The sequence below is a fragment of the Vidua macroura genome, chromosome 1 (assembly GCF_024509145.1).
Source record: "Vidua macroura isolate BioBank_ID:100142 chromosome 1, ASM2450914v1, whole genome shotgun sequence".
NCBI lineage: Eukaryota > Metazoa > Chordata > Aves > Passeriformes > Viduidae > Vidua > Vidua macroura.
The window spans coordinates 96,953,508-96,980,882 of NC_071571.1; the positions used below are offsets into that span (position 1 = coordinate 96,953,508).

The 27,375-nt window shown below is 36.4% G+C and overlaps 1 protein-coding gene across 3 annotated transcripts in view; it reads left to right on the plus strand.

The window, feature by feature from the left end:
• Positions 1-27,375, plus strand: part of NETO1 (neuropilin and tolloid like 1) — a 63,105-nt gene that overhangs the window by 26,779 nt on the left and 8,951 nt on the right. For 2 of the 3 annotated variants that reach the window (XM_053979870.1, XM_053979879.1), the window contains exons 5-7: positions 7,004-7,045; positions 7,159-7,286; positions 18,666-18,894. In XM_053979870.1, the coding sequence (XP_053835845.1) occupies positions 7,004-7,045; positions 7,159-7,286; positions 18,666-18,894 (399 nt within the window). Of the gene's footprint in view, positions 1-7,003; positions 7,046-7,158; positions 7,287-18,665; positions 18,895-27,375 lie in introns of those variants that run through there. The other variant, XM_053979889.1, reaches the window with a different exon arrangement.

A 27,375-nucleotide genomic window follows, 5' to 3' on the forward strand; every position in this document is an offset into this window, starting at 1 on the left:
AAGTGGAAAGTGAGTTATTCACACTTGGAAACTAGAGGAGATATTTGAGTTTCTCATGTGAAATGCAGTTATCTTCAAAAGGATACCATCACTGGCATGGCCAGCTACAGCAGGAGAATATTAATAGGTGTAAACACCGTGTTGAATTTCTTTTTTAACTGGAAATGTGCCACAATGTGCAGTGAACAACAGGTCATACAGTGCTACTTGAAGCAGCACAAGTAGTAATTCTGTTAACTATAAGATGTAGCTATTCAAAAGAACACTATAGTGAATGTATTCATTTGAAAACAAAAAAGCCTATTTTAAATCACAAAGTTATTCTCATAAGATCCTTCTGTCCTGAGAAATCCATCCAGCAGACTGATACAGCATAAATATCCTAAAAAGGATGTGCAGATTCTGCGCTCAGTGGTAGCAAGAAATAGCCACGCGTAAATAGGTCCAATCTGCAGAAGTAATGCCTGGTACTCAGTTGTGGCTAAATCTCTGGGCTCATTTTTTCCCCCTGGTCTTCTGATATGAACTTAAAGTGTTATTTCCTTGGACTGGGCTAGGAGTCATCTATAAAAAAAATGATGAGACAAATCCTGAGCCTTTAGTAGTATCCTGCTGAAATTGCATGACTAGGAACACTTAGAATTTAACATTATTCAGGAAAAGCACCATAGCATTGCACATCTTTCTTCCTAGTCCAGTTCAGAGATGATTAGTCAATTACAGGAAGCCACCAGGATATTATCTTGGGGAGACACAGACAAGGTGCTGCCCTTGACTGATAGTCAGTCCTGGCGATCAAGTCAGCTGCACTGTCACAGCAAGGCTGCATTACTCAGATAAAGTGGACTCCTGAGCTCATTCAGTCTTGTTTCAATATTTTTGGGCAACTGGTAGGTGAAGGTATATGTAGCCCTTGAAATATTCATCATGGGATCATTTTTTCCCTGCATTTCCATACAGAGTGTACCGCATAAAGGGAATATAATGCCTAATTGGAGCGCTCAGCTGCTAGTGTAAATATTTAACATAATAAAAAGATCCCACACATAGCAAGGCTCCAGGACTTCCTCTTTCCACTCATCAGTTTGAGTATGACATTGCTGCCCATTCTTGCTCTCCTTTGGCACTAGGACAGTTCCAAAAAACACTTATCAGTTCTGGGATTTCAGAGCACAAATCAAAGGGTTGAAACACCCTTTGAGGTTGAGACCCAGAATCTCATGCAACCTTTTGCTTTCCGACATGGCTCCCATCCATAACAAAATTTACACAGGAGAAAGGTCCTACTTTTTAAAGGGTTTGCAGAATAGACAACAGACAAGCAGGATAAAATCTCAAAGCCTGTCATTGTTTGCATGAAAATAGAAATTTAACTGCAACTTCTGTTATCATGTGCTCTGTTCCAGTGGAATTTATTCAGGTGCCTCTTATCTGCTCAGTTTGACCAATGTTAGCAAGAAGGTATGCAAAGCCATGGATTTTGTTTTACATTTTTTGTTCTTTTTTTTTTTTTTTTTTTTTTTTTGAGGTTGTCTTTTTTATTTCTAAGCAGATTGCAACGAAATAAAGAAACACCTAATTGTGGCATACAAATGTCCATTGCTAACACTTGCAGTATATCTCATTTTACTGAGCTCACCATAGCAATATAATTAGTTTACAAATCACTCTATATATAATAATTACACTAAACATATACTTTGTAAGTATGAGCTGAGAGTCGTAAAGTGACAAACGAAAAAAAAACCAAAAAAAGAAAGAAGGTATTGTATCAATCAAACTTTTGGGTAATAGTTTGTGTTATTTCCACAATATTTGCTTTCATATGACTTTTTGCTGATTTAATGGCAGGTAGATGTTCAAGGTGAAATAGCAGGAGTCATATTCACTGCTACATTTGCACTTATCAGCTTTGAGTTCTTTCATGACGATGTTAAGAAGTGAAAAATTTGAGAAGCATTATTTTAGGTTACAAATATGTAGTCTTCAAAAGAGCTGCAATTGATCACAATATTATCCTTAAAAAGAAAACAGAAAATGAAGAGCAAATACAGCACATAATATTGCCAACTATAATTATTACAGAACTTACCACAGTGTCTAGCAAACTATAGGCTTTCTTTGAACATCTTTTGATATCATTAATACAAATATAGACATATTTGGAAGTTTTAAGAAGACTACAAATATGAAAAGAGCCATCAGAACAAATTTCATTTTAGGCTAATAAGAAATAATTTGTGGGGTTTTGCATAGACATTTAACTTCGTATTGTTTTTTTTTAATATTTTTTCTTCACTCTCCCCAGCTGAATAGCTAAGTTTCCTTTGAACACCACAAAAAAATGTTTATGTACTGAAATGTTCTATTTTAGAATTATATTAGTGATTATTTGAGAAGATTTTTATGTTTTTAAAATCTTTTGCCCATCTTCTTCCAATACTTTTGCTCTATCATCATATACTATGAGGCAATGACATAAAATAACCTTAGAATAATCATGCTTTTCTGTATTGAGCTGTGCAAGCTCTGCTTTTATAGAGAGCTATACCTCACCCCTCAAAAGTGCAAGGCTGGTTTAGGCTCCCAGAAATCATTGTAAAAGAACCTGACTTAGTAAACTTACAGATAAATAACTAGTGGCTTGCTGTATAGTGCAATTCTCTTTTCTATGAGAATTTACATGCCAAATCAGGTCTCTAATAAGTTATCTGACAGACAAGCACGTGCATGCATTAAAATTACTTAAATATTGATGGATAAGACTTTAATATCTATTTCTAGTCAAAGACAGAGAAGTGAAAAGATATATCTACAGCTGTCTGATCAGTGAATAAAAGTGGACCATTTCCCTACTTCTGATTAGGAAATATGGCTTCAACCTATTGTGACTACTTTCTGTATGCATCCATTAAAAAGGAGGTTTTTGTATTCACAAACAGCAAAACCCTCTTAGGTTTTAAACTTCAACTCTTCATAGTGTATGGTTTATTCAGATAGTTCAAATAATTCCTCCACATCTCATTTATGGAAAAAAAGAGGAAAATACTTCAGAAGTTATTCAGCACCAGAATTTTGTATTACACATTTCCTTCCTCTTGACTTTTAACTCTACACCAAGTGCTCATGTTCTTTACTGTATGTATTGCACTTCAATTTAAAAAAAAATTGTCTAATTAAGTATACTGTAGTCCAGATATTATCAGGAACACATAAACTCAATCTTCCATTTTTTAAGAGAGATACTAAAATTTTGACTTATATCTTTTGACTTCTACAGTGAAATATGTATTATTTTTTATCAGTGAAACCAGCAGGCTTGAAGTTTGCTGGGTAAGAAAGTGCCCAGATGAATTTTATATGAAAAGCTAAGGAAAGATGAATAAAATGTGAAAGGTGTACTTGCAAATTTTGTCTCTTGCCTTCAAGAGTAAAAATACTCAATTTTTTCTGTATTACAACATTACTTTTAAAAGCCTTGTGCCATCTCTCTTTGAAGACAAGTTGAACGATCTTTATATAAGTGTGGAATTTTTAATTCAACATATGATAGTTTAAAATTGATTTGCAATAATACTTACCAGCAGAACATCATGTTACTAGTAATTAGTTTGAACTTTATGCATTTTTCCTGTGTCTTACAGAAATTATGCAAGTAGTATAACTTTAAACAATTTCACTTTCTGTGTAAGTGACATGGAGTGAGGCGTTACATGCATACGTGCATGCATGGGTGGGTAAACAAGTTTCTGTGTGGCTATACCTCAGCTGGGCAATCCCATAAGATGCTGCAGTGTACTTGTAAACAAGGTCATTTACATACTTCTTGAAGACTTAGTCCAGTTGATGTACAATGCCTTTTACCTTTACAATTTTCTTAATTTCATAAAATTTTTGAGCATATAGGTCCCCTAACTCCTTTCAATTAGCCTCCTATTTTTCTATTTAAATTCTATTCCATGTTTGCCAGCTACTTAGAAGAGCCAGACTTCTCACATAGGAACAGTGAAATGAAAAATAAAGACATGTAGTATGGTTTCCATGGAAAAAAATAGATTCCAAAGTTAGCATGCAAAATCTTTACTGTCTCACATGAAGACCTAGTTGAGGTTTTTGAAACCAGGCCTAAGTACTTCATATTTCTCCAGGGTGGATATATATGGTCCTGCAACACAGAGCAAATTCCACAAAACCAAGTCTGCATTGTGATAGAGATTTGTCTAACTTCTGCTGTTACCTCAGATAACAGGTCTAGACTTTTGATTGGCTATTTCACTATTATCCAATTCTATTGTTTAGTTATTACAAAATCAGAGGATCAGAAAATGGCTGGTCTCAGAAGGTACCTCTGGAGGTTGACTTGTCCAACCCCATTTTCAAGCAGGGTCACCTAACGCTGTTTGCCTAGGATCGTGTCTAGACAGCTATTGAATATCTCCAAGGATAGAGACTCCATAACTTCTTGGCTACCTTGCTAGTCCTGAGTCACCTCATACTGGAGAAGTGTTTCCTGATATTCAGATGGAACTTCCTGTGATTCAATGTGTGCTCATTGCATCTTGTTCTGTCACTGGACACCACTGAAAAGAGCCTGACTTCATTCTCTTTGCACCCCTCCTTTAGGTTTTTGTACACATTGGTGGGATCACCTGTGACCCTTCCCTCTCCAGACTGACCCATCCCAATTCTATCAGCCTTTCCTCATTTGTCCCTTAAAAAATTCATGACCCTCTGTTGGATTGTCTCTAGCAGCTCCATATTGCTTCCTATTTTGCTTCTGTTTTTTTTTCCTCTACTGATGGGTGATCCATCTTATTTTTCACAGAAGAATTTTCCAGTCTTGGGTGTTTTCCACATGGGAACATGATTTTGATCTGTCTATTGTAAGATCAAGCCAGTCAGTGTTTATATAACATTAATGTTTTGACCCAGCCAGACTGAGAATAACAATTTGATTGAATTACATGCAGAAGAGCTGCTAAAATCTAATCCATTTAATGGGACACTATTTAAAAAGCAAATATTTGCTAGTTAAATATGCTCAAACATGGGTGAATTTTAAGCATGTGTGATAATACCTTATTTAGAGATTTTTTTTATTATAGTAGTATTAGTATAATAGCAATATTTGATGAAGGGTTATCACCTTAGATATTGTACTTTTTATTTCTCTTTCAGTCTTGAACTGTTGAGAACATGGAAAAATTTATTTTTTAAAACTAAGCAGGTCTACCATATTTCTAGAGTGGTAACGGATTGCTCATTTCTGTATGTGTTGTTCCAAACTAACTGTATTGTTAAACGAGAACATACTTCCAGAGTTGTTTTGTGGGTCAAATTGTATGGTCTAGATTGTACTTCAGCCTGGATTCTTTCTACTAACATTGCTTTATATGAAAACTCTCATATGGGGAAAATTCTGGCAGGACGGTTTTTGCTTTTTTTCCTCCTATGTACTTTACTAATGTGGTGGAGTGTTTTCAGTTAATCAGAGTAATCCTTGCAAACTCAGTAAAAGGAAGAAATGCAAGTTACATGAGATACCGTTGGGATGGTAATTCAAACCATAAGTAAAAGTAAATTTCCTTTAAGTGTCTCACTTTCAGTGCTAGATATCATCATCCCAAGTACATTCGGTGAAATATTTCATTACCTTTAATCTTGTTGGTAATCATGTCTACCTACTAACCTATAAAAATGTGTAACAATTAATACTAATTGCCTACTCAGCTGTATTTGCAGTCCTGTAAGTTCATGAGTATTTACTCATGATTTATGTTGTGCAACTGTAAAAGACATTTGGGAAGAACAGCAGCCTGGTTATAGAGGGGCAATTTAAAAAGTGATCTTACAACTCCAGGTTTTGAAATCAACACAATTGGACTGTTTAGATTAAAATGGCTGATCTTGCTTATACAGCACTAGACTATTTTTTTATATTATCTGGTTGTGATTCTTACTGTTCTTAATTGAGTAAGGCTAGAGGGAAAGGGCAGTTTTTGTGGCTTGGTTGTGAGTATTTTTTTCGTTTGATGCATGTTCTTCTTCCGAAGCTTCTCTTCCACATTTTTAAAAATTTTTATTTATAGTTCTTTCTATACTGACCCAGTTCTGAAACAAGATCAGTTTCATGAGTAAATGAGAAAAATAGTGCACAACATTCATTTTAGGTAGAAAATCAGTGCAAGTGATAAAAATTTCCCAGACAAGACCAGTCTATTCTAAGAAATCACTTGAATTGTTTTAGCGTCCCATATTTCTGGTTTTGGGTGGTATCTTCAACCTGAGCCAAATTTTGTGAAATGATGATTTGTATATGGATGGTTGTCTATTGAAGCACAGGTCTAAGACCAAACTCATTTCATCTCTGTATTACACCTGATTATAAAGGATTGATACAATCCCTCTCAGATAGTAAATTCAATCATGTTTATCAGATGGAAAATAGCTCATGTACTAGACTTATTATATTGTTTGTACAATAGCTGCTAATGGTTATTCTTATGGTATTTTTTTCCAGTGAGACCAAAAGGATGCTTCTGACAAAGGAAGTGTTTCCTTTTGGTCAGTAGGGATGGCAGAGTATTCATAAACACAGAATTAAGTTCAGATTTCTCTAGTTAAGTTGAGTGTTATTCTTCAAAATGCAAAATAGGCAAAAAGATTCTGAATGGATCTGTAAATATATCTTCTTTCACTACGCTGATGTATTAAAATGTCATGTGGTTAGCAATATGATGTTCTCACTTGCTAATGTATGCAGAAATATTTTTGTACCCTTCTGAAAGAGACAGACTGAGAAAAGCAGGATTTCATAACAGAAAAAATATCTTGGTGTGATGGTATCAATCATTTCTGCATTAATAATTATTGTGTTGCTATAGTTTTGAAATAGTTCCCATTTCCAATAAGTATCTGTATAATTATATAACTAAAGTGCATTATAAAATTTTAACATCCTACATATTGAACAAAACTAATTTTGTCTTTCTCTATTTTTAAGATCCAGATTTTAAGGACCTTGGCGTTTTGAAGCCATTGCCAGGTTGGTATGTTGTTTTTGGGTTTTTTTCTAACTTGGAGGCCTTTATACTCTGCTGTAGAAAACATTTTTGTTTGCTGTTCAGGTTTCATTTTTTCTGGTGTTTTGTTATTCAGTTTGTGAGTTTGAGATGGGAGGACCTGAAGGAATTGTGGAATCTGTACAAATTGTTAAAGAAGGAAAAGCTTCTGAAACTGAAGCAGTAGACTGTAAATGGTACATCCGAGCACCACCCCGATCCAAGGTCAGTCCTTCATCCACTTGCTGATTTGCCATTTAATTTAAGAAATTGCCTTTTCTAATATATTGTGCATTTCTTAGTACAGTCAGATCTCGTTTAATAACTTTACAGCTTGAACTGTAAACTATTTTTTCCTTCTGCTGTGGAAGGGTAATTTGTCATCTCAGCCAAAATAACCACCTTTCTTCATAAATGATGATTTGGGCAGTACTAATGTGCTTTTTGTGCCATAAGTAATTTTCTTAAATTCATCCTTAATTTTTCTCATATTTTTAAAGAATCAATGTGTGTTTTAAAGTGGGAATTAATATTATAATTTTAATTTTCAGTATATTTCAAATACCTAACATAGAGACAACTAAGGGAGCACTGCTGGTTCCCTGAGGTCATCATTGTTTCTCATCTGGGAACTGTGAAAAAGGACCTAAAGTAAATTAATGTTTCTCCATACGAAGCCTTTAATTCCTTTGGTTTAGAGAAAGAGACAAAAAGAGTATTCTCATTTCTTTTCCTCCACAGTCAGCAAGCCAGGGCTTTGTAAGAAACATGAGAGGGCTGTGATGAATTAAAAAAATACTTTTCTTGGATTCCCCTTGATTTTCTCTCTTATCCATAACTTATCAGTTATGATATGCATTAATTGTTGCTGGCTACACTACCACTTCTCCCCTCTTTGCAATAGGAACAGCTTTATGCCTCCCACCTACTTGCATTCACTGTGTAAAAGACACCCCACATTATACTTTTTATAGCTGTCTTTTATTGGACAGGAAAGGTTTTAGAAAGTAGAATTTATATATGCACTACTCTCTGCTGTCTTTCAACTGATAAGGGTTTTTTTTTGTATAACCTCAGTGAGGATACTGTACTGAAAATGTAATTGTTTTATCATCAGAATGACACATGGATGAATGTTGAAGGGTTCTCTTCAGGAAAGGTTTTCAGAAGAGAAAAAGTCATTAGTATCAGCATTTTCCTATTGGGAAAGTATAGGAAAAGAGTTGGCTCATAAAAACTACAGATAACTGATTTCCAGAATATACTTTCATCTTATAACATTTTTTTATTTTTTTTTTTACTTTTGGATAAAGTTAATATTGATAGAGGTTTTCAATTAAGTAGATGAGCTTCCCATTTTGCTACGCTAAGTAGTGAAAATAAATGATTGGACTGATGAATGATTATTCCATATGTTATAGGCAGTTTATATTCATTCAGTGCAAATCTCAGTATCGATATGAACTTCAGATGGAGAGCAGCCCAGCTGATAAGGTTTTGGGGATTCTGGTGGATAAGAGGTTGAACATGCCCCAAAAATGTACGCATCCAGCCTAGAAAGTCAATTGTGTCCTGGGCTGCATCAAAAGCAGCGTGGCCAGCAGGGAGAGGGAGGAGATTCTGCCCCTCTGCTCTGCTCTGGTGAGACCCCACCTGCAGGGCTGCATCCAGCTCTGGGGTCCTCAGCACAGAAAAGACATTGACCTCTTAGAGCAAGTCCAGAGGAGGGCCACAAAAATAGTGAAAGGAATGGAGAACCTCTCCAGAGATGAAAGTTTGTTCTGTCCAAAGAAGAGAAGAATCTGGAAAGACTTTGTAGCAGCCTTCCAGTACTAAGGGGGAGCCTGTAAGGAAAAAGGGGACAAGCATTTTATCAGTAGCAGTAAGACAAGGTGTTTTAACCTAGAAAAGGGGAGATTTGGACTAGATATGAGTAAGACATTTTTACAATGAGGGTTGTAAAACACTGGATCATGTTGCTCAGAGAGTTGGTTGATGACCATCCCTGGAAGCATTCAAGGCCAGGTTGGATGGGGCTCTGAGCAATTGGATTTAGATGAAAACTCCTTGCTTATGACAGGGAAGTTGGACCAATTGACCTTTATACGTCCCTTCAAATTTAAACTATTCTATGATGCATTTAGGTATTAGTAGAAAGGAAAAAAGCAAGCACAGAATTGTTATTAGAATCAGCACAGTTAATTAAGCCAATGGCATTTCCTTAAAGTCTAAACTCAAGTTTATGGTTGATCATATAATGTAATTGTGATATTCTTACTTGGTCTGACTCTGAAATTCTATATGATTCAAAGCCCTGCTAAAAATCACAATTTTACCTGCCTGTAGTATTTATCCATACTTCAGTTGTGATATAAAACTCCAGACTAGGTATTTATTTAACTGAAAATACGTTGTGTATCAGAAAAATACTAAACTACCACTCTTAGTAGAGGAATAAAAATTAAAGTTCATTAATTCTTCACAAACTTTCATGTCTGCATTTAGTTGTGCTGCATTCCAAAAAGCATATCCTAGCTGAAGGGCATCTGGAATGGAGAGCAACAAGAAAGTTTTAGAAAAATGAAGTAATACTGAATGTTATTTAATGTCATCTAGAAGATTTTGTGAAGGAGAGTAATACAATACAATAACAGGCTCTTACAAGGAGGAAGGAATGTGGTGCCCGTATCTGTAGGATAACTCAGGGTCCCACACTCTAAAAGAAAGTTTCAGGTTAAGTACAAAAGAAAAAAATCCAAACATCAGGGAGGGCTGATTGGTTCAGCTGGCATTATTAGCGGTCTGCAAGTGCAGGTTAGATAACAAACTGTGAAAAATGAGAGAAACATTAATAATCCTACCTTTAGGCAGAGGGCTGGACTGGGTCATCTCTTGATGGATCCTGCTGTTCCCATCTTACAGAATTACCTGTGTGGAGAGATTGAGCAATATAAAAGTATATAAATCAGTGTTTCCTAATGTGGAGTTGAAAGGTTTCACAGCAAGCTAGGAAAAAAAAAAAGATTTTTCAAGCCTAGATCAATCTTTGGGGGGGTAAGCCCAATTTAGCATTTGAACTTGAGTGTGGTTTTCAAACAGATATATTTATGTACACACAGACAAGTATATACATGTATAGACACACACACATGCAATTATGGTTTCATCATACTGGGACAAGTTGAAAAATATACAGATATTAAGGAAGGAGGAACAAGTGGATAAATTTTTAAGAACTTTGTATGAAGTAAGGTTTATGATAATATTGTTTATGGATCTGATTCAATTGAACTGGAATCTACTGTCCATTTTTTACAGCCAACTTCCTTTGTCCCTATCTAACCTTGAATTGATAATATATTCAGTACAGTTATTTAATGACATCATTTTTATTTATGTCAATTTGCACCTATGCAAACAAGCTCTCCTGCAAAGAACAGTGAGAACTCAGCAGACATCTTTAAACCCACATGTTTGTGTACCCTGGGCTGCACAGTTTGTTACTGGGAATTATGCCTAAAAGGCAAGTTTCTCAGAGAGAATTTGTGTTGGATTTTTTAATCTTTAGTTTCTTAATTAAACTATGCCAGAATGTGAGTTGCTTGCAATTTCATTTGGCGTAAGCTCATCCAGTCTAAACTGTCTGCAGAAGCAAGATGCAAGTCCTTCCCTTGGTTTCCAATTCCAGATTCCAGCCAAGTCTGAGCTCAATGTATGAGCAATGAGATCAGCCAGGAAGTGCGTACTTGAGGTCTCTAAGCTTGAGCTTCAATCTGACAGTCTGGGTCTAACGCTTCTATCCTCAGTGTTCTGGAATGGGACAGAAAGCAGAAAATTTGTTGCACACACTTAAAAGAGAGCCATCACTGTTTATATCACACACACACACACTCCAACACAGACACACACACAGACAAAAATAAATCTGAAATGCATGCAGAACCCAAACATTCTCTAAGTGCAGAAGGCAATCTGAACACAACTTATATGCAGAGCTAGAGTCTTATATAGTGAAAGTGACTATTTGTAAAGTCTGTGTTTCTTGTAATCATTCAAAGTCAGTTCCTGCTGAGTAAGATAGCTGTGAGTTTTGAGTGGAGTAACACTGCGGTGCTGCACTTCATGTAGAATGTGACCGCAATTAGTATTCAGAGCAAGAATGGAAAATTGAGAGCTGCTGACTGAAAGAGCCAACTCACCCAGAACAGTAAAGTGCTGGAGGAATTTCCTGATCTGAAAATTCTTCAGTGTAGAACAAAGCCCAAAGAAGGAAGTGTATAAGCTTGTTGCACAGTGATTTGAAAAATTTCATGGACATCATTTGCTGCAAGCAGTGGATACACAAAGATTTTGTATTTAGGACTAGAAAATAAGAAAATGAATAGAATTATAGTTTTCTTACTTTCTGTTAAGGGTGAAGTATTGGAGGATAATATCAATAAGTGTTTTTCTATGTTAGATGGGTCAGCATAGTTTGACAAAGCCCCCAGGAAGACAAAACCATGTTTGTGCTCTTTTTGGTGGGTAACTTTCCCAGCAATGTACCTTTGTGTCATGCTTGTTCTTTGAGAGGCTCTGTAGAAAAAATAACACAGCAAAACTTGATAGTATGAGTAATAAAATATTTACAAATATGATAATCTTATGTTGGGAAAAAAACAGTAAACAGTGCTATTAAAAACTCCATTTATTATCAGACACTCTGGGCACCTCAGAAAACAGAATCAAAACAGGAATTAATTTGAATGTAGTCCAGTGGAAATAGTCTGTTCTGGAGGAATAAGAAATAAGTACATTTAGACTGAAGGAATAGTGGGAGTAGCCTCTTTATTTGCACCATGAGAAATAAAATGAAGTTCTAAAGTAGTTGGGCAAAGTGATATCTAATTCTCTTGCCCAAACCAAACAGGATATTCGACAAAGGTAATAGCATGCAAGATTTAACACAAGAGATTAAGGAAACCCAAAGTGTCAATTAATGAGTATCTAGATTTGACACATCACGGCAGCATCTTTAACCCTGAGCTGCCAGGGAGTGGTGGCATCTGTTTCAAGCAGAGCCACTGGGGAGCAGTGGGCAGGACATGATTAATGAGACTGGGACAGGCCTGGCCATGGTGGCTGGACTTGCCCAGGCAGCGGGGCCAGCCCAAGCATAAGCTGGCCAGGAGCGGGGCAGTGGGACTCAGAATGATCAAGACACTTGCATGTTTACTGAGGGTTTGCATTGCTACCTGGCACACTCCTGATCAAATGGAGGGATGATTCTTTGGTTCCAGGTGCCTGCCTTCATTGTGTGTGCAGTCTGGAGAGAGACTGGGCTGTTATACGTGCATTTCCTAGACAGTCAGGAGGAAACATGAGGTGAAGAAAATTGCAGAGCTGCAAGTGAATCTGTTTAAACTAATATGACTAAACCAAAACATTTTCTGTTCTCCCATGTGAAGTGGAAATTTGTGCTCTTAGATGAGACGTGTAAGAAAAGCAGTTAAGCTGTTGGCACTGGCAGACTAAGATACACTAATTTTTGGAGGCTTCTTAATCAGTTGTAGAAGAGAAGCTTTAAGTAGTGCACTAAAACTTAATAGGAGCCATTTGAGTGGTGATTCTTGAAATGTTAGAGAAAAATAAAATTTAAAGGCTGAGTAACCTACCAGCCAGAGATACTTTTGCAAGCTTCAGATGATCTTCTCTGAAGAAGCTCTGAAGCTTACTAACATACAAATAATTCAAATAATATTATGAATTTTTAAAAGTCCAGCATATGTATATATGGTCAGTACAAGATTAATAAATTATGTTTAAACAAGTAGAAAATATTATTTACCTATATTAAACTATTAAAATCCCTTATGTGAAATAGTTTTCTGAGATGAAAGTGCAAGACAAGTACATGTTTGGAATCATGTATGTAGAATCTCTGCTATGAAGGCATGTCAATGCACATGCCAGAGTAACACATTCAAAAACCCCACTTTTAAGTTACCATGAATCTATTTCATTCAGGTATAGAAATATAATGAACATCAACATCCTCAAACCAAGTAACTATTAAGAAATGTAATTTTTAAAAGCTAATAAAGAAAGCAATAAAATGTCTGTCAAAGAGAACAGCAGAATCAGGATTTGATCTCCAGTTTTCAGTGTTAGAAAGCAGAATAGCACCTAGGAGTTGTAAATGTTGCTCACTTGTGAGCATTTTTGGACTGTACTAGAAAAAAAATAAGGATGACTTGACAGAGTAAGTGTCAACTATTGGATAGTCACAGAAGTTTGAAGAAACAAGTAGGACAAAGCAAATAAATCCAAAGAGCTTCACCTGTCTAGAAAAATGGTGTTCTGATATGTGAGCCTTGGCTGTGAATCACGGTATCTTAGAAGTACCACATAAAATTGTCATCTTTGACAGACAGTATTCTCCAAGCTCCAGAACAGAAGAAAATATGAGGTATGGAGGTCCCTGTTTGCACAACATGGTCTCAGACTAGTAAGAGAAGGACCAAAAACGTAGAATAATCCCCCAAAATAACAAACAAAAATCCAAACAGATCATGTATTGTTAACACTTTTGCATTGAAGTAATGTTGATTGAAAAAAAAGAATAGTATCCAAGTAAGAGGATAGACCATTTCAGATGACAAATTCAAGACTCATTGGTAGTATGCTTTTTAGGCTGGTGTACTTGGTGTCTGGTTGCCTCGAAGGAATTCAATTAGTGCTGCACTAATTAGTGCTGCTGTTTTTTTAAAAAAACTGGGCTTCCCAGGCCTAAATACTGGAGGTATCATCTTGAAAGTACTTTGTTATTCACACAGAGCTGAAAAAGATGTAGAATATAAAGCAGGTGCTGTAACTGATCACTGAGCAATGGGACAATTTAACCCAGTCCTGTGCTTACAAGTGAATTGACCGAAACCAGAAGGAAAATATGTAAAATCTGGCCATTATGCTTGGATGAAGAGGAAGTTTTTCTCTTACGTCTAAATTACTTTTGGCAACTGAGCAATGGCTTTTTGTTTGGTTTGGTTTGGTTTGGTTTGGTTTGGTTTGGTTTGGTTTGGTTTGGTTTAAGGTGACTGAGTGTCTCTGCACATATATTAAGTCTGATATGCTGGGATATGGTTTGAAGCTTTTCCTGGCTGGCCTGATCAATCATGTTGTCATCTGTAACCTTCAGTGATTGATTAAAAAATCGAACTCATCAGAAGTGATTCACTATGAGGAGATTATAATCTGACTATTTTACTGAGGTGATATATTATTCATAGTTTATAATAATTTTGGGTTTTTTTTTTCTAGTATGTTCAGTCAGAGATTTTTGTTGTTTTCAAAATTAAATGAAAAGAAATAGTAAAACTTTCCCAGCATTTCCTTTTTTGATTATTATTTATGGTGGCAATACAAAACTTACAGGTCACAAGAGAATTATTTAAAATATTATGTGACCGAGTATAAATTACATGTGCCACGGTTGCAGAGAGGCTTTATCAGTTTTGTTGCTAATGACATTGGCATTTGCAGTGACATCTCAAAACTTAGTTAATCTAATACTTGAACAGCCCCCTCTCCTAAGTAATGTGGAGCTGATGACTTGACAAAAGTCTCTTATTAATACTTTGCAATAAAAATGTGAAAGAAGACATGGCAGTTATACTTCTTTCAAATAAGATGTTCTCTTCAGCAAGAATGTCTCGATTATGCTAATATAATGTGTCAGTATCTATGGAAATGTTAATTCCAAAATCTCCTATTGGCATCAATGAAAAAATGCTTAATGAAGGCAGATGGTGGTGTTTGAGTCTGTGACCTCTGCTTTAGTTCATTTTCTTTCAGGGGAAGAAAGTTTCTTATCCACTGATGGTAGAAGTAATGGCTAAGATCTCTGGAAATGAAATACCCAGTAATACTGATAATTTTTCTCTCACTTTCTGATGCATTTGTTTTAGTGACATCCACATACCAGCAAAAGTAATGAGAATATTGCCGCTGATTTAAAAAAGCTAAGTATAGGGAACATTTTGCATTAAATAAGAGTTTGTCATATAATCAGTTTTATTCTTCCCCTGGGGAACTCAATTTATTATTAGTCATTTTCTTCTGCCAGTGTGGGTCTTACAGCCAGTGACAGGAACAATGGTAAATATATAGCAATGAAACCATACAAGTTGGCAGAGGTGTGAAGATGCAATTAAATTATTCCTGCTCTTTAAAATAAAATCTGATCCAATGTCAGGTTGTCAGTTTGTGTAATCAGTTTCCCATTTTTAAAAATGCACTGCAGTCTTAAGCCAAAGGCCTGATTCAAATAAATAGATTGAAATATACCCACTGATTTCAGGGTGTGTTGTACCAAGTCTTCAATATTTTATATACAGTTCTGGGAGTAGTCATCTCCAAAGACAATTATGAGAAAGGAGCTCCAACTCACCTCAGAACATCAGTAACTTATTTTCTCTAATTTATGAAACTTCATGGCATTGGAGAAAGTGGCATCTTTCTTCTGCAGTATAGACATAGATTTCTAAGTCAAATATTTCTTTCTAGTGGTTCCACTACCTATCAGGTCTATATATGTTATGGTGTTGGTTGAATTTCTCACACAGAGGAATGAACAGGTATGACTGACAGCAAAATGCAGGCTTGGGAAAAACTGAAGGTTTTGGCTTCTTCACTGGAAGACTCAAAAAAAAAAAAAAAAGCCGAGTTAATATTCCCTTGATTCCTTTTCAGTATTTATGACTACTACTTGAAGAAATATTTTACTATTTTATAAGGCTGGTGTGCCTCCAGAAACTAAAGAATGTCAAATGATAAGCCCATAGAAATAAGATTTTGTCTGTACTGCTATATGAACAGTGTTTTTGAACAGGTCAGGAATAATTGATGAATGCTGGAAATTGCTGGGAGAGCTGATATTTTGTAACCACAGTGAGGATTAGCACACATTTCTTGTAAGAATGAAAACTCATAAAAAATACATCTCCATACTGAAATGGGATACCCTTTAAAAGAAATACATATGTTTATATATATGCACATGCATTTGTACATATAAATGCATATATAAAAGGCAGCAGGATAGAAATAGAGAACATGTGAACAAGTGTGCAAGGCCTTTCACCCAGTAGGTATAGTTTCATTATTGTTCTGCCATCAGATAGTAATGTAATGTAATGTAATGTAATGTAATGTAATGTAATGTAATGTAATGTAATCTTTTTTCTGGAGTAAATATGAGCTTTCCTGAAGAGAGGAATAGACAAAAATGTGATGTGATAGATTGCAGTATAACTTTGTGGTCTATCAAATATGTATATATATATATGTAATACATATATATATGTATGCATATGTATGTATATGGCATATAAATATAAATGGTGTACATATGATAAGCATATACAGACAGGCCCTCTGTTCTCTGTGAACCATCTATCTGACACATTTCTCTTCCTGGGAAACAGTCACATGTAGGCAATATTGGGTATAATCAGCTTCAGGAAGATTTCATTGCATTAGCTGTGACAAGGCTGGCAGGCTGGGACACCTGTCTGAAGCAGACTGCTTCAGTTAACTGAGAAAAGAAATGCAAGGGGCACACTTAATTCACTAGGTTATGCAGAGATGTACTATGGGCTGTCTCAGCAGCTTCCTAGGAGAGGCTGGTGCCAGGGTTGCACAGTGACTGTTAACACCCTTCCTTGAAAAGGAGGATCTGGTGTCTGGGACACAGAAGCAGCTCTCTGGTGTGTCCTAAATGTGATCAGTTGCTGGGTGTTTGTATCATGGCTCTGCCTCTTCCCATACCTCCCTCCCCCATGTGGGATCTCCCCATGTGGGATCTTTCTCTGTCAGCACAACAGTGTGTATCATTTCACTGTTTTACTGAACAAACAGTAAATGAAGTGAGAAACTATAAAAAACTATACCTTGATGAAGGATATTGCAATCTCAATATGTCTGTGTATTTCTGTTAGTTGTTCCATTTTGTAGAGACCAATACAAGCAGATTCCTTAATTTATAGTATGTAAACTCCAGGATACACGGTGAAAGTAAAGTACACTTAACTTCACTTTAATTGAAATATATTCCTCTGAACTCTTCTGAAAAATGGAAATGATGGAATATGAGTAAAAGTCATATTAAAAAAGATTAGAAAGAAAACGTGTCTTTGGTATACCTAATTTCATTTGCTAGTAAAATTTTTTCACAAATATTCTTTTCAGAGGGACACATGCAAAGCATAACAAGGAATGAAAATATACAATAATACAATACCTGAAAAGGCCCATTAAAAAAAACTGAGCTATTATTAAACTGTAGCAGACTGCTTGAGAGCACATAATCCTTAAATGATAAGAGTTTTAATATATTAATGAGGTGAAATTATGAGGCTTGTTGCTACTAGGATATGCAATGGTTGTGTACTTTTTGCAAAAGCAGAGGAGCTTATGAAACATTTGTTCCGTGCATATAAAAAATACCTGAAGTTAATAAAATTATTTGGAAATAAGTATATTTGATATCTAATACAATGCGAATTCTTTTTTAGTAATTTTTTCAAGTGAAGATGCATACAGCTCTATGTTTTGTATGCTTACTGCCTTTTTATACAATTTCTGCCCTAATTCACCTTTCTGTATCATTCTCCTGAAATCTAAGGAGCACCCTTGGCAGTTTGATTATGTATCATGTATCTATTTAAAATAGTACTTGCCTTCTCTGTGAATTGAATATTTGATGTTGCTTTTATAATCAATTGCTTTTAAAATTGGTGGCTTTCCCTAAACTTGAATATCAAGTGATATCTCAATATCACTTTCCCTACACTTGAATATCAAATAATAGTCTTTTATCCTCACCCCTGCTTCTTTTTAGGTAGATTTAAAGAGTTCTTTGCAAAGGGCAATATATCTATTACATTATGAGACAATTTAGCTTGTATGCAGGAGACATAGGTTTCTAGGAGTTTACAAAAAATATGCTTGATTTCAAGCCAGTTAAATTATGAAAATGTATACCGTAATGCTTTGTTTAGAAGAGCTCAGATGGTGGCCAGATCCTTGAGGAAACATAAAAAGATTAATAATGGAGTTCTGCCTGGCTCTCAGATTCTTACTTCCTGAATCAGTGTAGTAGAAACGTATAAGATGACACATTGACTCTGGGGAGGGAGCAACAATGGTTTGCCTTATTATTTCACATGTCAGTCATGTAATAGAGCAATATTGTGCCAAGCAGTAAAAGAAGAAATTTCTAGCTTATCTGTCCTCCAGCTTGAAGAACCATTGCACATATTTCTAAAAAAAAAGTATGTATTTGCAAATTAGGACCTTGCTGTGGGTAAGAACAAAGAAATAGCTAGCTCTTCTGTGACATTCTACTTGGAAGCAGGACAAAATGCCAAGAAGTAGAAACAGGGCTCAGTTTGCATATTAATGGCCTTTCAAGGAAGTACCCTATGGATCATCAGATTCAGAAAAACTATTTTGATGGAATTGTGTACTCTTTCTCCTGCAATGTAGAGCAATGTTTCTTAATGTTTTTTTCAGTCATTCTCAAATGTCTGTACATGTTGCCTTTGTTGTTTGGTTGATTTATAGATCTATTTACGATTTTTGGACTACGAGATGCAGAATTCCAACGAATGCAAAAGGAATTTTGTAGCAGTCTATGACGGAAGCAGCTCGGTGGAGGATTTGAAGGCAAAGTTTTGCAGCACAGTTGCTAATGATGTGATGCTGAGAACAGGTCTGGGTGTAATCCGAATGTGGGCAGATGAAGGCAGTCGAAACAGCCGATTCCAGATGCTCTTCACATCTTTCCAAGAACGTAAGACCTAATCAATGCACCTGCCTTTCTGTTTGTTAAATGATACAAGTCCCAAAATCTGTTAATATTTTCTTCATGCAGAGCAGTCACTGAAGTATGTTGCCAAACAAGCTATGTAAATATTCAAAACAGTTTTTATTCCAAGCATTTGTAGTGAGCAATAGTTTTTAATGCAGTAGACAGACCACAAGATTCAAAACCAGCAAAACAGGTACAAGTGGCCATGACCTGTCCAGTCATATAACTGTGACTTTTGTCTGATCCCCAAGCTACATGAAAGTTTTTCCTTACACAACATGGAAAACAACACCGCTCTGAAAGTTTTTATCAAGTCAGATAATTTTCTCTGAATTTGATTTTTTAGATCTCATTATGATATGCATTTGAAGAATACCTTATGATTATTTTAACACTGATAGTGAGTGTGTGCGTATGGCGGTGAACATGTGTGTCTTGTTAAGCAAAGAGTTTAGGGTTTTTTTTTTGTAGCAACAAAAGGTTTCTAAAAGCCTTTCATATTTTGATTAATATTCTCTTTATGTGCCTTACTTGTGCTTATATTTTTATATGAAATCTGGATTCAAATAATAAGCAATATAACCTGTAAAAGAAACAAAATGTAGTTCTATCTAGTTTAAGAAAAGAAATAATCAAACAAATCACAAAAATCCCTCAACAAAACCCAGCAGTTCCATTCATTGAAAACTATTGACCCGGATAATCCTGTGAAAGTCCTGTGAAAGATATCAATTTGTTTCCTTTGATAGGAATAATACATATTTGGCCTCTTTAGAAAGGCGCATTTATTTTCACATGCTGGTTCATGTTAATTTTTAATGTGCTTTTGGTTTGTGCATCGTGTGTCTGACAGAAAGAAAAATTTCTTTGCAGCTGTCAGTGGTTGGAATGAAGGCTCAACCCCCCAAATACATTCTTCATCTATATTCTGTATGTGTGTACCCTGCAATGAAGCAACGAGTCTCTGTTGAGAACAGCCTCCATAATTCCTTAATTATGGCTCTGATTAAAAAAATTCTGACATTTTACATGCCTGAAACTGCACGCGCCACTGTACTCTCACACTCTCAGCGTTAGGGTGGATTATATTTATCTTGCCTGCAAATCAGGATGGGGTCTAAAAGACACTGAGAACCCTTAGTTGAGATGATACTGCCCTTTTCTCATTTCTGCAACTGGAGATGTCTTGAATATTCAAGATGTGATTCATTTTTTTCACAAGGCATCTTGATCTGTTACCTTAGAAACAACTGCATAGACACTGGAGGTTCAGAGCATATAAAGAACTGGAGAGTGAAGCACTATGATGACTAACTTGAAACAAAGGTTTGAATAAGTGTATGTTTGCAAAGCTCTCATATTTTAAAGGATAATAAGGAAAAATGTGGGTTTTTCTTTCTCTTACAGTATTCCTAATATATTTACCTGACATGCTACATCTTATGAGCTACTCCTTTCTTGTAAGAAGATGATAGTTTATACTGAATAGTATTCTGACTGAGAAATTCAAAATACAAACATAATGTGCTTTCTGTGAATTTGCTCTGAAGAGTCATTGCTCACTAAAGGCTGAAAATTTATTAAAGGCTAAATAACACTTTGAAATATGCCTACATAGCCTGCTGATAAATAGTAGGAGAAATTGCATATGTGATTTTAATGCTGGGAATTAACTTTAAAGATTTAAAGGTGATGCAGATGGTATTTTCTGTGTCTTGTCAGTTGTCCCTAAGTGCTGCCCTATGCCACACACTGGTGCTGGCTGTCAGGAGCTGGCTAGAACAGATGTCAGTGAGACACACTCTGAGACACAGCTCATGGCATGTAAACTGAGCATCTTTCAGCAGCGTGTGGGAATAATTAGATCATCTGCATGGAAGAGAAGGAATGTCAGACCTCATTCAGGGAGATGTGCATCAGGGAACAGACACCTGCGTGTCTATTCAGGGACAAAGAGAGGAAAAAATTCTATTTTGTTCATATAGAACTGAGAAAGGAACAAGAAGATTACATTTATGTTGCAGTAATGTGCACAGGAAAGAGTGACAAAGTAGAATTCCTGTATTTTCTGTTCCTGTGGGAATGATGCACACCTCCTACCATGGGAGGAAATGTTGTGATCTGTTGCTCCTCAAGTTCTTCTCCTTAGTGTGCAGTTAGGCTGTTGAGATTGTGAGTTTTCCCTTATACAAGGCTCTGTGTACTGGAATCGGTATTTTGTGGAAACAAGCTACTAAGCCTGAGCATTGTTTTCTTTCAGTCTAAGTCTATTCAGTGTTTATTCCAGTTACAGAGCCATTTCCAGGGGACTTGACATTTGTGTAGAACAGAGAAATCTTAAAGAGATTTCTTCTATGATTATTTTCATATGTTTCAATCGGTGTGTTCCAAATCCATTGAAAGTATGTATGCATTTTTTGGTTGGCATCTAAAAAGTAGTCTTACAAGTTTCCAAACCTCTCACAGTGATGCTTTCAGAGCAGCAGTGCTATAAATATGTCTTAAGGAAAGGCATACAATGCATGAGTTTGTTAAATTTCCTGCACCAGAAAATCAGGAATTATTGTCATCATCATCAAAATAGTAGTTGAGCTCTAAGTAACACTTAATAACTGATTAATTCTTAATAGGTGATAATTTAGAGTCATGCTCTGATATTTCATTGTCAGCATTATTAACTATTTCAGCTTTCACTGTGAGGTTTGACTCCTTATATTCTTACCTTTTTATCTTCAAGATATCTTCTAAGCATGATCATATTTTTGTACATAGGAGTCACCGTTACACTAGATTTTAAATATCCAAAAAATTAAGAATCAGTAAAATAATATAAGAATCAGTAAAAGGTAAACAAAAAATCTTATAATCAAAAGGTGTCTGTTCATCTGGTAAAAAGACTTGAAAAATAAGTCTTTGTTTTCTCACCCACTGACTAAATGTTCATTTCATTTTCCATGATTGAAGAGTGATCTCCAGCCTGATTAATGACAGACATGCTACACCTACAGCTTCTTCAAAGAGCTGCTCCTCAGCAGACACACCTACGCTTTAGCCTAAAAGCAGATTTGTAGAACCAGGGCATATGGCATAGGAGAAAAACCCTCTGTATGCACAGACAAGATGTTCACTTTCTCACATCTGACTGCCCTTTGGCAGCACAGCTTCCTTCTGTGCTCATAATCCTGTACCAGAAACCCCAGACCAGAAAAACTTCATTCCTTCTCTTATTGTCCCTTTGAGCTGTCTGGTTTTTAGAGCCCCATCACACTCAACTTTCTTAATGGAGAACAAGTTCTATCATTCTTATTTTATTTTTATGAACAAAAGCCATATTGGGGCAGAAGTCTACGGCCATGCTTAGAAGAGTAGTGTGTAGTTTGATCAAGTAATGGCACTCAAGTCCTTGTTTACAGGATGACCCAGCATGAGTAGTTCTTTAATGGGGAAGAGGGACTGCAGGTATGCAGTCCTAGGGACTGTATCTTTGTGGCAAAGCTAAGGGAAGTACTGAAAAAGGGAACAGCAAGCTGTTTAGTGCAACCTGTGAAGAGGCAGTTTCTCTCTGCAAGGACTTAAGCATGTAAACAGATTGCAGCTTTGCTGGTTTTGCTCTCTGCTTCCACACTAATATTTTCAAAAGAAACCATTGGGATTGCCTCCTTACTGGCGAGCACTCATCTGTGATTTTCTTCCCTTCTGTGCTATTTGCAGTTATCTCTAGTGAAAAACCCTTACTGGCTAAGCATCCCAGTGACTCTCTGACCCTGAAAGAAATAATTGTTTGTGGTGCCCAGAGTGTATTAAAGAACACGGGCTGGAGCTCTGAGCACAGGCTCCTGACCTGCCATTCTCTGCTCAGTTTGTATATCAAAAAAACCCTGAACAAAAAACCATGAAAACACATATAGGTGTTTTTGAAAGATTAGATTATTGACCTGTATGTGGTATTAACTATCATAAAAATATCCATATCTTGCACAGAGCTGTCTGAAGGTGATTGAGAAAGAGCATAAGTTTAAACCCACCTCATTTTCAAGTTTCTAATAGCTGTATTTTAACAAGCCTTTTTTTTTTTTTTCATTAGTGGCAAATCATATACTTGTAGTGCACAGTACTATAACAATCTTAATAATTTTATAATTTTAATAAAGCAAGTGAAACTGTCTCTCAATAAATATTTTTCCTTGGAGATACTGATAGAAAACTTCTTCCTTTCAATGTGATTCAAAGAACATCCGAAGAATTTAAATTTTCCTTCTCTTGTGGAGGGAAGAAAGTCCTATTTTTCATTAAAGAACAATGGGAAAACCCAAGTGATCTGTACTTAAAGAATTTGTGTATGCAGAGCATGATGCAATGAGCTATCTTGAGTAGAGGAGGAGTAGGTGTGAAATTTCTAACAACTTCAGTGTAAAATATTTCTCACATCTCACCATTGTTAGGATTTCAGAGTTTTTCCATTCACCCTTAGGAGGAAGGAAGACCTTTCAAAAATGTTATGACAAGAAAGGAAGGGGAGAAAGTATGGAGAGAGATATGCCTAAAAATAACAAGTAGGGTAGGATATTTGTCTAAGATTATCCCATCCTGGCCTGAAATCCCTGCCTTGAAACAGGCTCAAAGGGTAAATCCACACAGTTCAATGAAATACAGCATAGATACACAAGCTGGCTTGCTCAGCTAGTTCACACCGTGGAAGCAAAGGAGTTTCACTAACTGTGGATGCTGCTGAGAAATAGTGAGAAATACACTGGAGAAAGCACTACACTGGAGTGGAACAGCCAGGCTGCACACTAGTTCCACAACAGATCTGCTTTTAGCTCCATCTTGTAAAAATATTTTGGCCTGCCCATGATTGCAATAGATATCCAGAGTGTCCTGCAATGCCCAATGAAATAATGCTTAATGCACAGAGATAGTGTATTTTGTTACTTATGCAATAACGTCACAATGGTATAATAACTATTAACATGGAATATTTAATTTCTATACTGCTTTAAAAATTATGTAATTTTATAATATAAATTGGAATGCCTTATTTGTGACTATTTATTTTATTGTCTGAGTGAAGCCAGTATAACTTTTGTAAAATATAAACTACGACTGCTTTTATTTCCTGTTGCTTTGTCAGGATGACATATGGAAGAGCTATTAATACAATTTATGTTTCTCTGCCTTGGGGATATTCAGGATTAAAATATTTATTTTTTGTTAATAAATTAAAAAGTGTAAGTTATGGGCACATGCATTTCTAAACCATTCTTATAGTAGAGAAAACATAGGCAACTACATTGGTTCAGTTTCTAAGAATTTTGAAAGCAGTAACCTTCAAATACCAAACAGAAACTTTTTTGCATACTGTAGTGGAATCTTCTGGAAATATAAATAACATAACAAATTCCTATTTTGTACTAGAAATAGAATATATTTACCTTCTTGATAACAGAGAGTTGTTATTATTCCAGTTGGGGTTTTTAAACATATGTTTCCTATACCTGAAAAAGACTCTGGGATATCATGTCCATTCCTGTTAATGCACTTGCTTATATAGCTTCTAGGATAAGAGCACCATCTTGTGTTCAGTGTAAATAGCTGTTGTAAAGTAGGAAATGTTGCATTATAATGAATTCAAGAACTACAAAATTTGTTTGTATATTAAGATACAAGTTATTCCTACACATAGCACTCACAGGCATAAAAAGAAAATATTTTCATTTAAAATAATGCAGAATTAAAATGTTTTGTATTTTTAATATTGTATATATGATTTTATAAAAACTATTATTTTATATAAAATAATTATTGGTTCAATTATAAACTAGGAAAAAGAACCTTTCAAAAAAATGTTTCTTTAATTAGTGATTAAATTTAGAATATAATGTTTTTGTGCTGCAAAAATCAAAGAATTGATTAGAGATTTAACTTTATTAAAATATATCAGGTTGAATTATATGTGTAGTTCTAATTTTCTCAGTTGTGTTATAATAATTATGAATAGTTCATTGTGCTGAATATGCTATCTCACTTACTTCCAGGCCAGTACTTTGGTAAGCTTGACTGAAGGCACCTTTGAGACACAGGAGAAATAACACAATTGTGTGTTCCCAGCTGTTACTTTTAATCTAATTATGAAGTCAGGGTTTTTTCAGAGAGCCATGGAAGGGATGGAAGGGACTTCAGGATATGACCTAGTCCAATCCTTTTGTTCTAAGCAGGGTCAGCTACAGCAGGTGGCTCGGGGCTTTGCCCAGTTGGGTTTTGAGTGTCTTCAGTGATGGAAACACCACAACCTCACTTGGTATACCAGCTCTTGCATAGTCTTTGACCTGCCTCAAAGTAAAAGTTAGTTCTTGCATTTAAAGGGAGTTTCCTGTATTTCCTTTAGTGCTCATTGTTTCCTGTCTTGTCACTGGGCATTGCTGAGAACAGCCTGGCTCTGTGTTCTTCACTCCCTCCCAGTGGGTGTCTGGATGCATTGACAACAGCCTGCTCAAAATCATCCCAGCTTTCTCAGCCTCTCCTCTCACTTCCAATATTTCAAGCCTTTAAAGGCCTTCATGGCCTCTTGCTGGGCTCAGTGCAGACATCTGTGACCCTTCTGTGCTGAGGGGTCCAGAACCTGACACAACACTGCAGATGTGGTCTCTCCAGTGCTAAATAGAGGGGAAGCATCACACATCTCAGCCTGCTGACTATTCTGTTTTTAATCCAAGACAGTGGTGGCCTTCTTGGCCACAAGGGTACATTGCTGGCTCTAGGTGATTTTCAAGGTGACCTTATTGCATACCAGAACCTTTTCTTCAAGCTTGCTTTCTAGTCGGTCAGTCCTCAGCACTTACTGGTGCATGAAATTTTTCCTCCCAAGGCACAGGACTTTGTATTTCCTTTTGTTGATCTGCTTGAAGATCTTGTTTGCCCAGCAGCCCTTGAGGCCTCAATCAGCAGGACTTTTCAGAGATAGTCAAGAGTGGCTTCACAAAGATGTGAGTCACCTACTAGGTGCATCACATTAAGACTCAGGAGTTCATGTCTGTCCAGTTGATTAAAATATTCCCTAACCTCAGCCCCTTCCACTCAGAGAAGTCATATTTCTGCTGGGATCATGCCACCCTACTGCCACCACTTATATGTATCCTTTCTGTGTTTCAGCTTAGTCAGGAGCTCATTGTCCATCCATGCAGGATAACTGATACCTTCACTTGATTTTGGCCAGTTCAGATAGACTGCTGAGCTTGGATGAGATGATCTTACAGAATCAACCAACTCTCCTTGAACTGTATCTTTCCAGGACCATCTCCCATGGCATTTGTCTGTGGATATTCTCAGCTCAGTCAGAGAGAAAGAGAAAGGTTTTCTAACCAGGCAAGAGCCTGGGAAACAGTTGGGAAAGAATGCAAATAATTCTCTAATCTATCTTGTTATTCACATTGCTTATGGATATGCTCTGCCACTGTGTGTCATTCACTGCACACCAACGGTGTGATATGTTTTTAGTCTAAGACCAATGAAATTAGTCTTCTCGATGTCCTCTATATATAGAGCGGTACATTTGAAATAAATCAGAGCTCATTTTCTTAGCCTTCTGACATGGAGTTCTCTGGTCCCGTCCTGCTCAACAGCGTCATTTGTCCACCCAGACCCCTCAACAGTGAACTTCTGCTTTTCTGAGGCCCAGAATTATGATTGTGCTTTTTGGTTTATTCCTTCTTTGCAGCATCCCAAACTCCATCATCTCATGCTCCTGACATTCACCTTCCCAACTGATTCATGTTTGCAAAAGTATGAGGAACAGTAGAACTACCCTCTGTGATTCGCTGTGTCAGGAAGTTATCAATGCACTCTGGAAACTTCCCGGCTTGCTTGTACCCTGCTGTGTTGCCCTCCACAGATATCATGTGGTTCAAATCCCCATGAGGACCAGGGCCTGTGATCGTGAGGCTACTTCCAACTGACTGAAGAAGATTTCATTGACTGCTTGTTCCTCATCAAGTAGTCCAGACACACAAAGTACAATATTGGTAGCTTTCCACAGGGCTTTCCACTAATCATGACCAAAAAGTCACTTGGCTCCTCACCTGGGTGAGCTTTCTGCATTCCTGCTCTTCTCTCATATAAAGGGCATTTCTATAGTGATGGGAAAGACCATGGAGTGACAGAGTACAGCTTCTGGTGTGTGGAGAGGTTTGTGCTGCTTCATCTAGCTGAAGTTAATGATAGCAGTAGTTTCCTTTTATGAAAACATCCACAAGCTTGCTATCACATATTGCTTGATTCCTCTGTCATCTTGGGTTCTGTAACAGCTTTAGGCCTGCATCAGGACCAGATCCATCTTGCTGTGAAAGAATCTGGTTTACCATCAGTTCATTTATCTTTTTTATATTACTAGAATGTCCTTGATGTAGCATCCCAAGACTCCTTTGCCGTGCCTTTTTTTGGGCAAGAAAGCAAATTCCTCCAATGTAC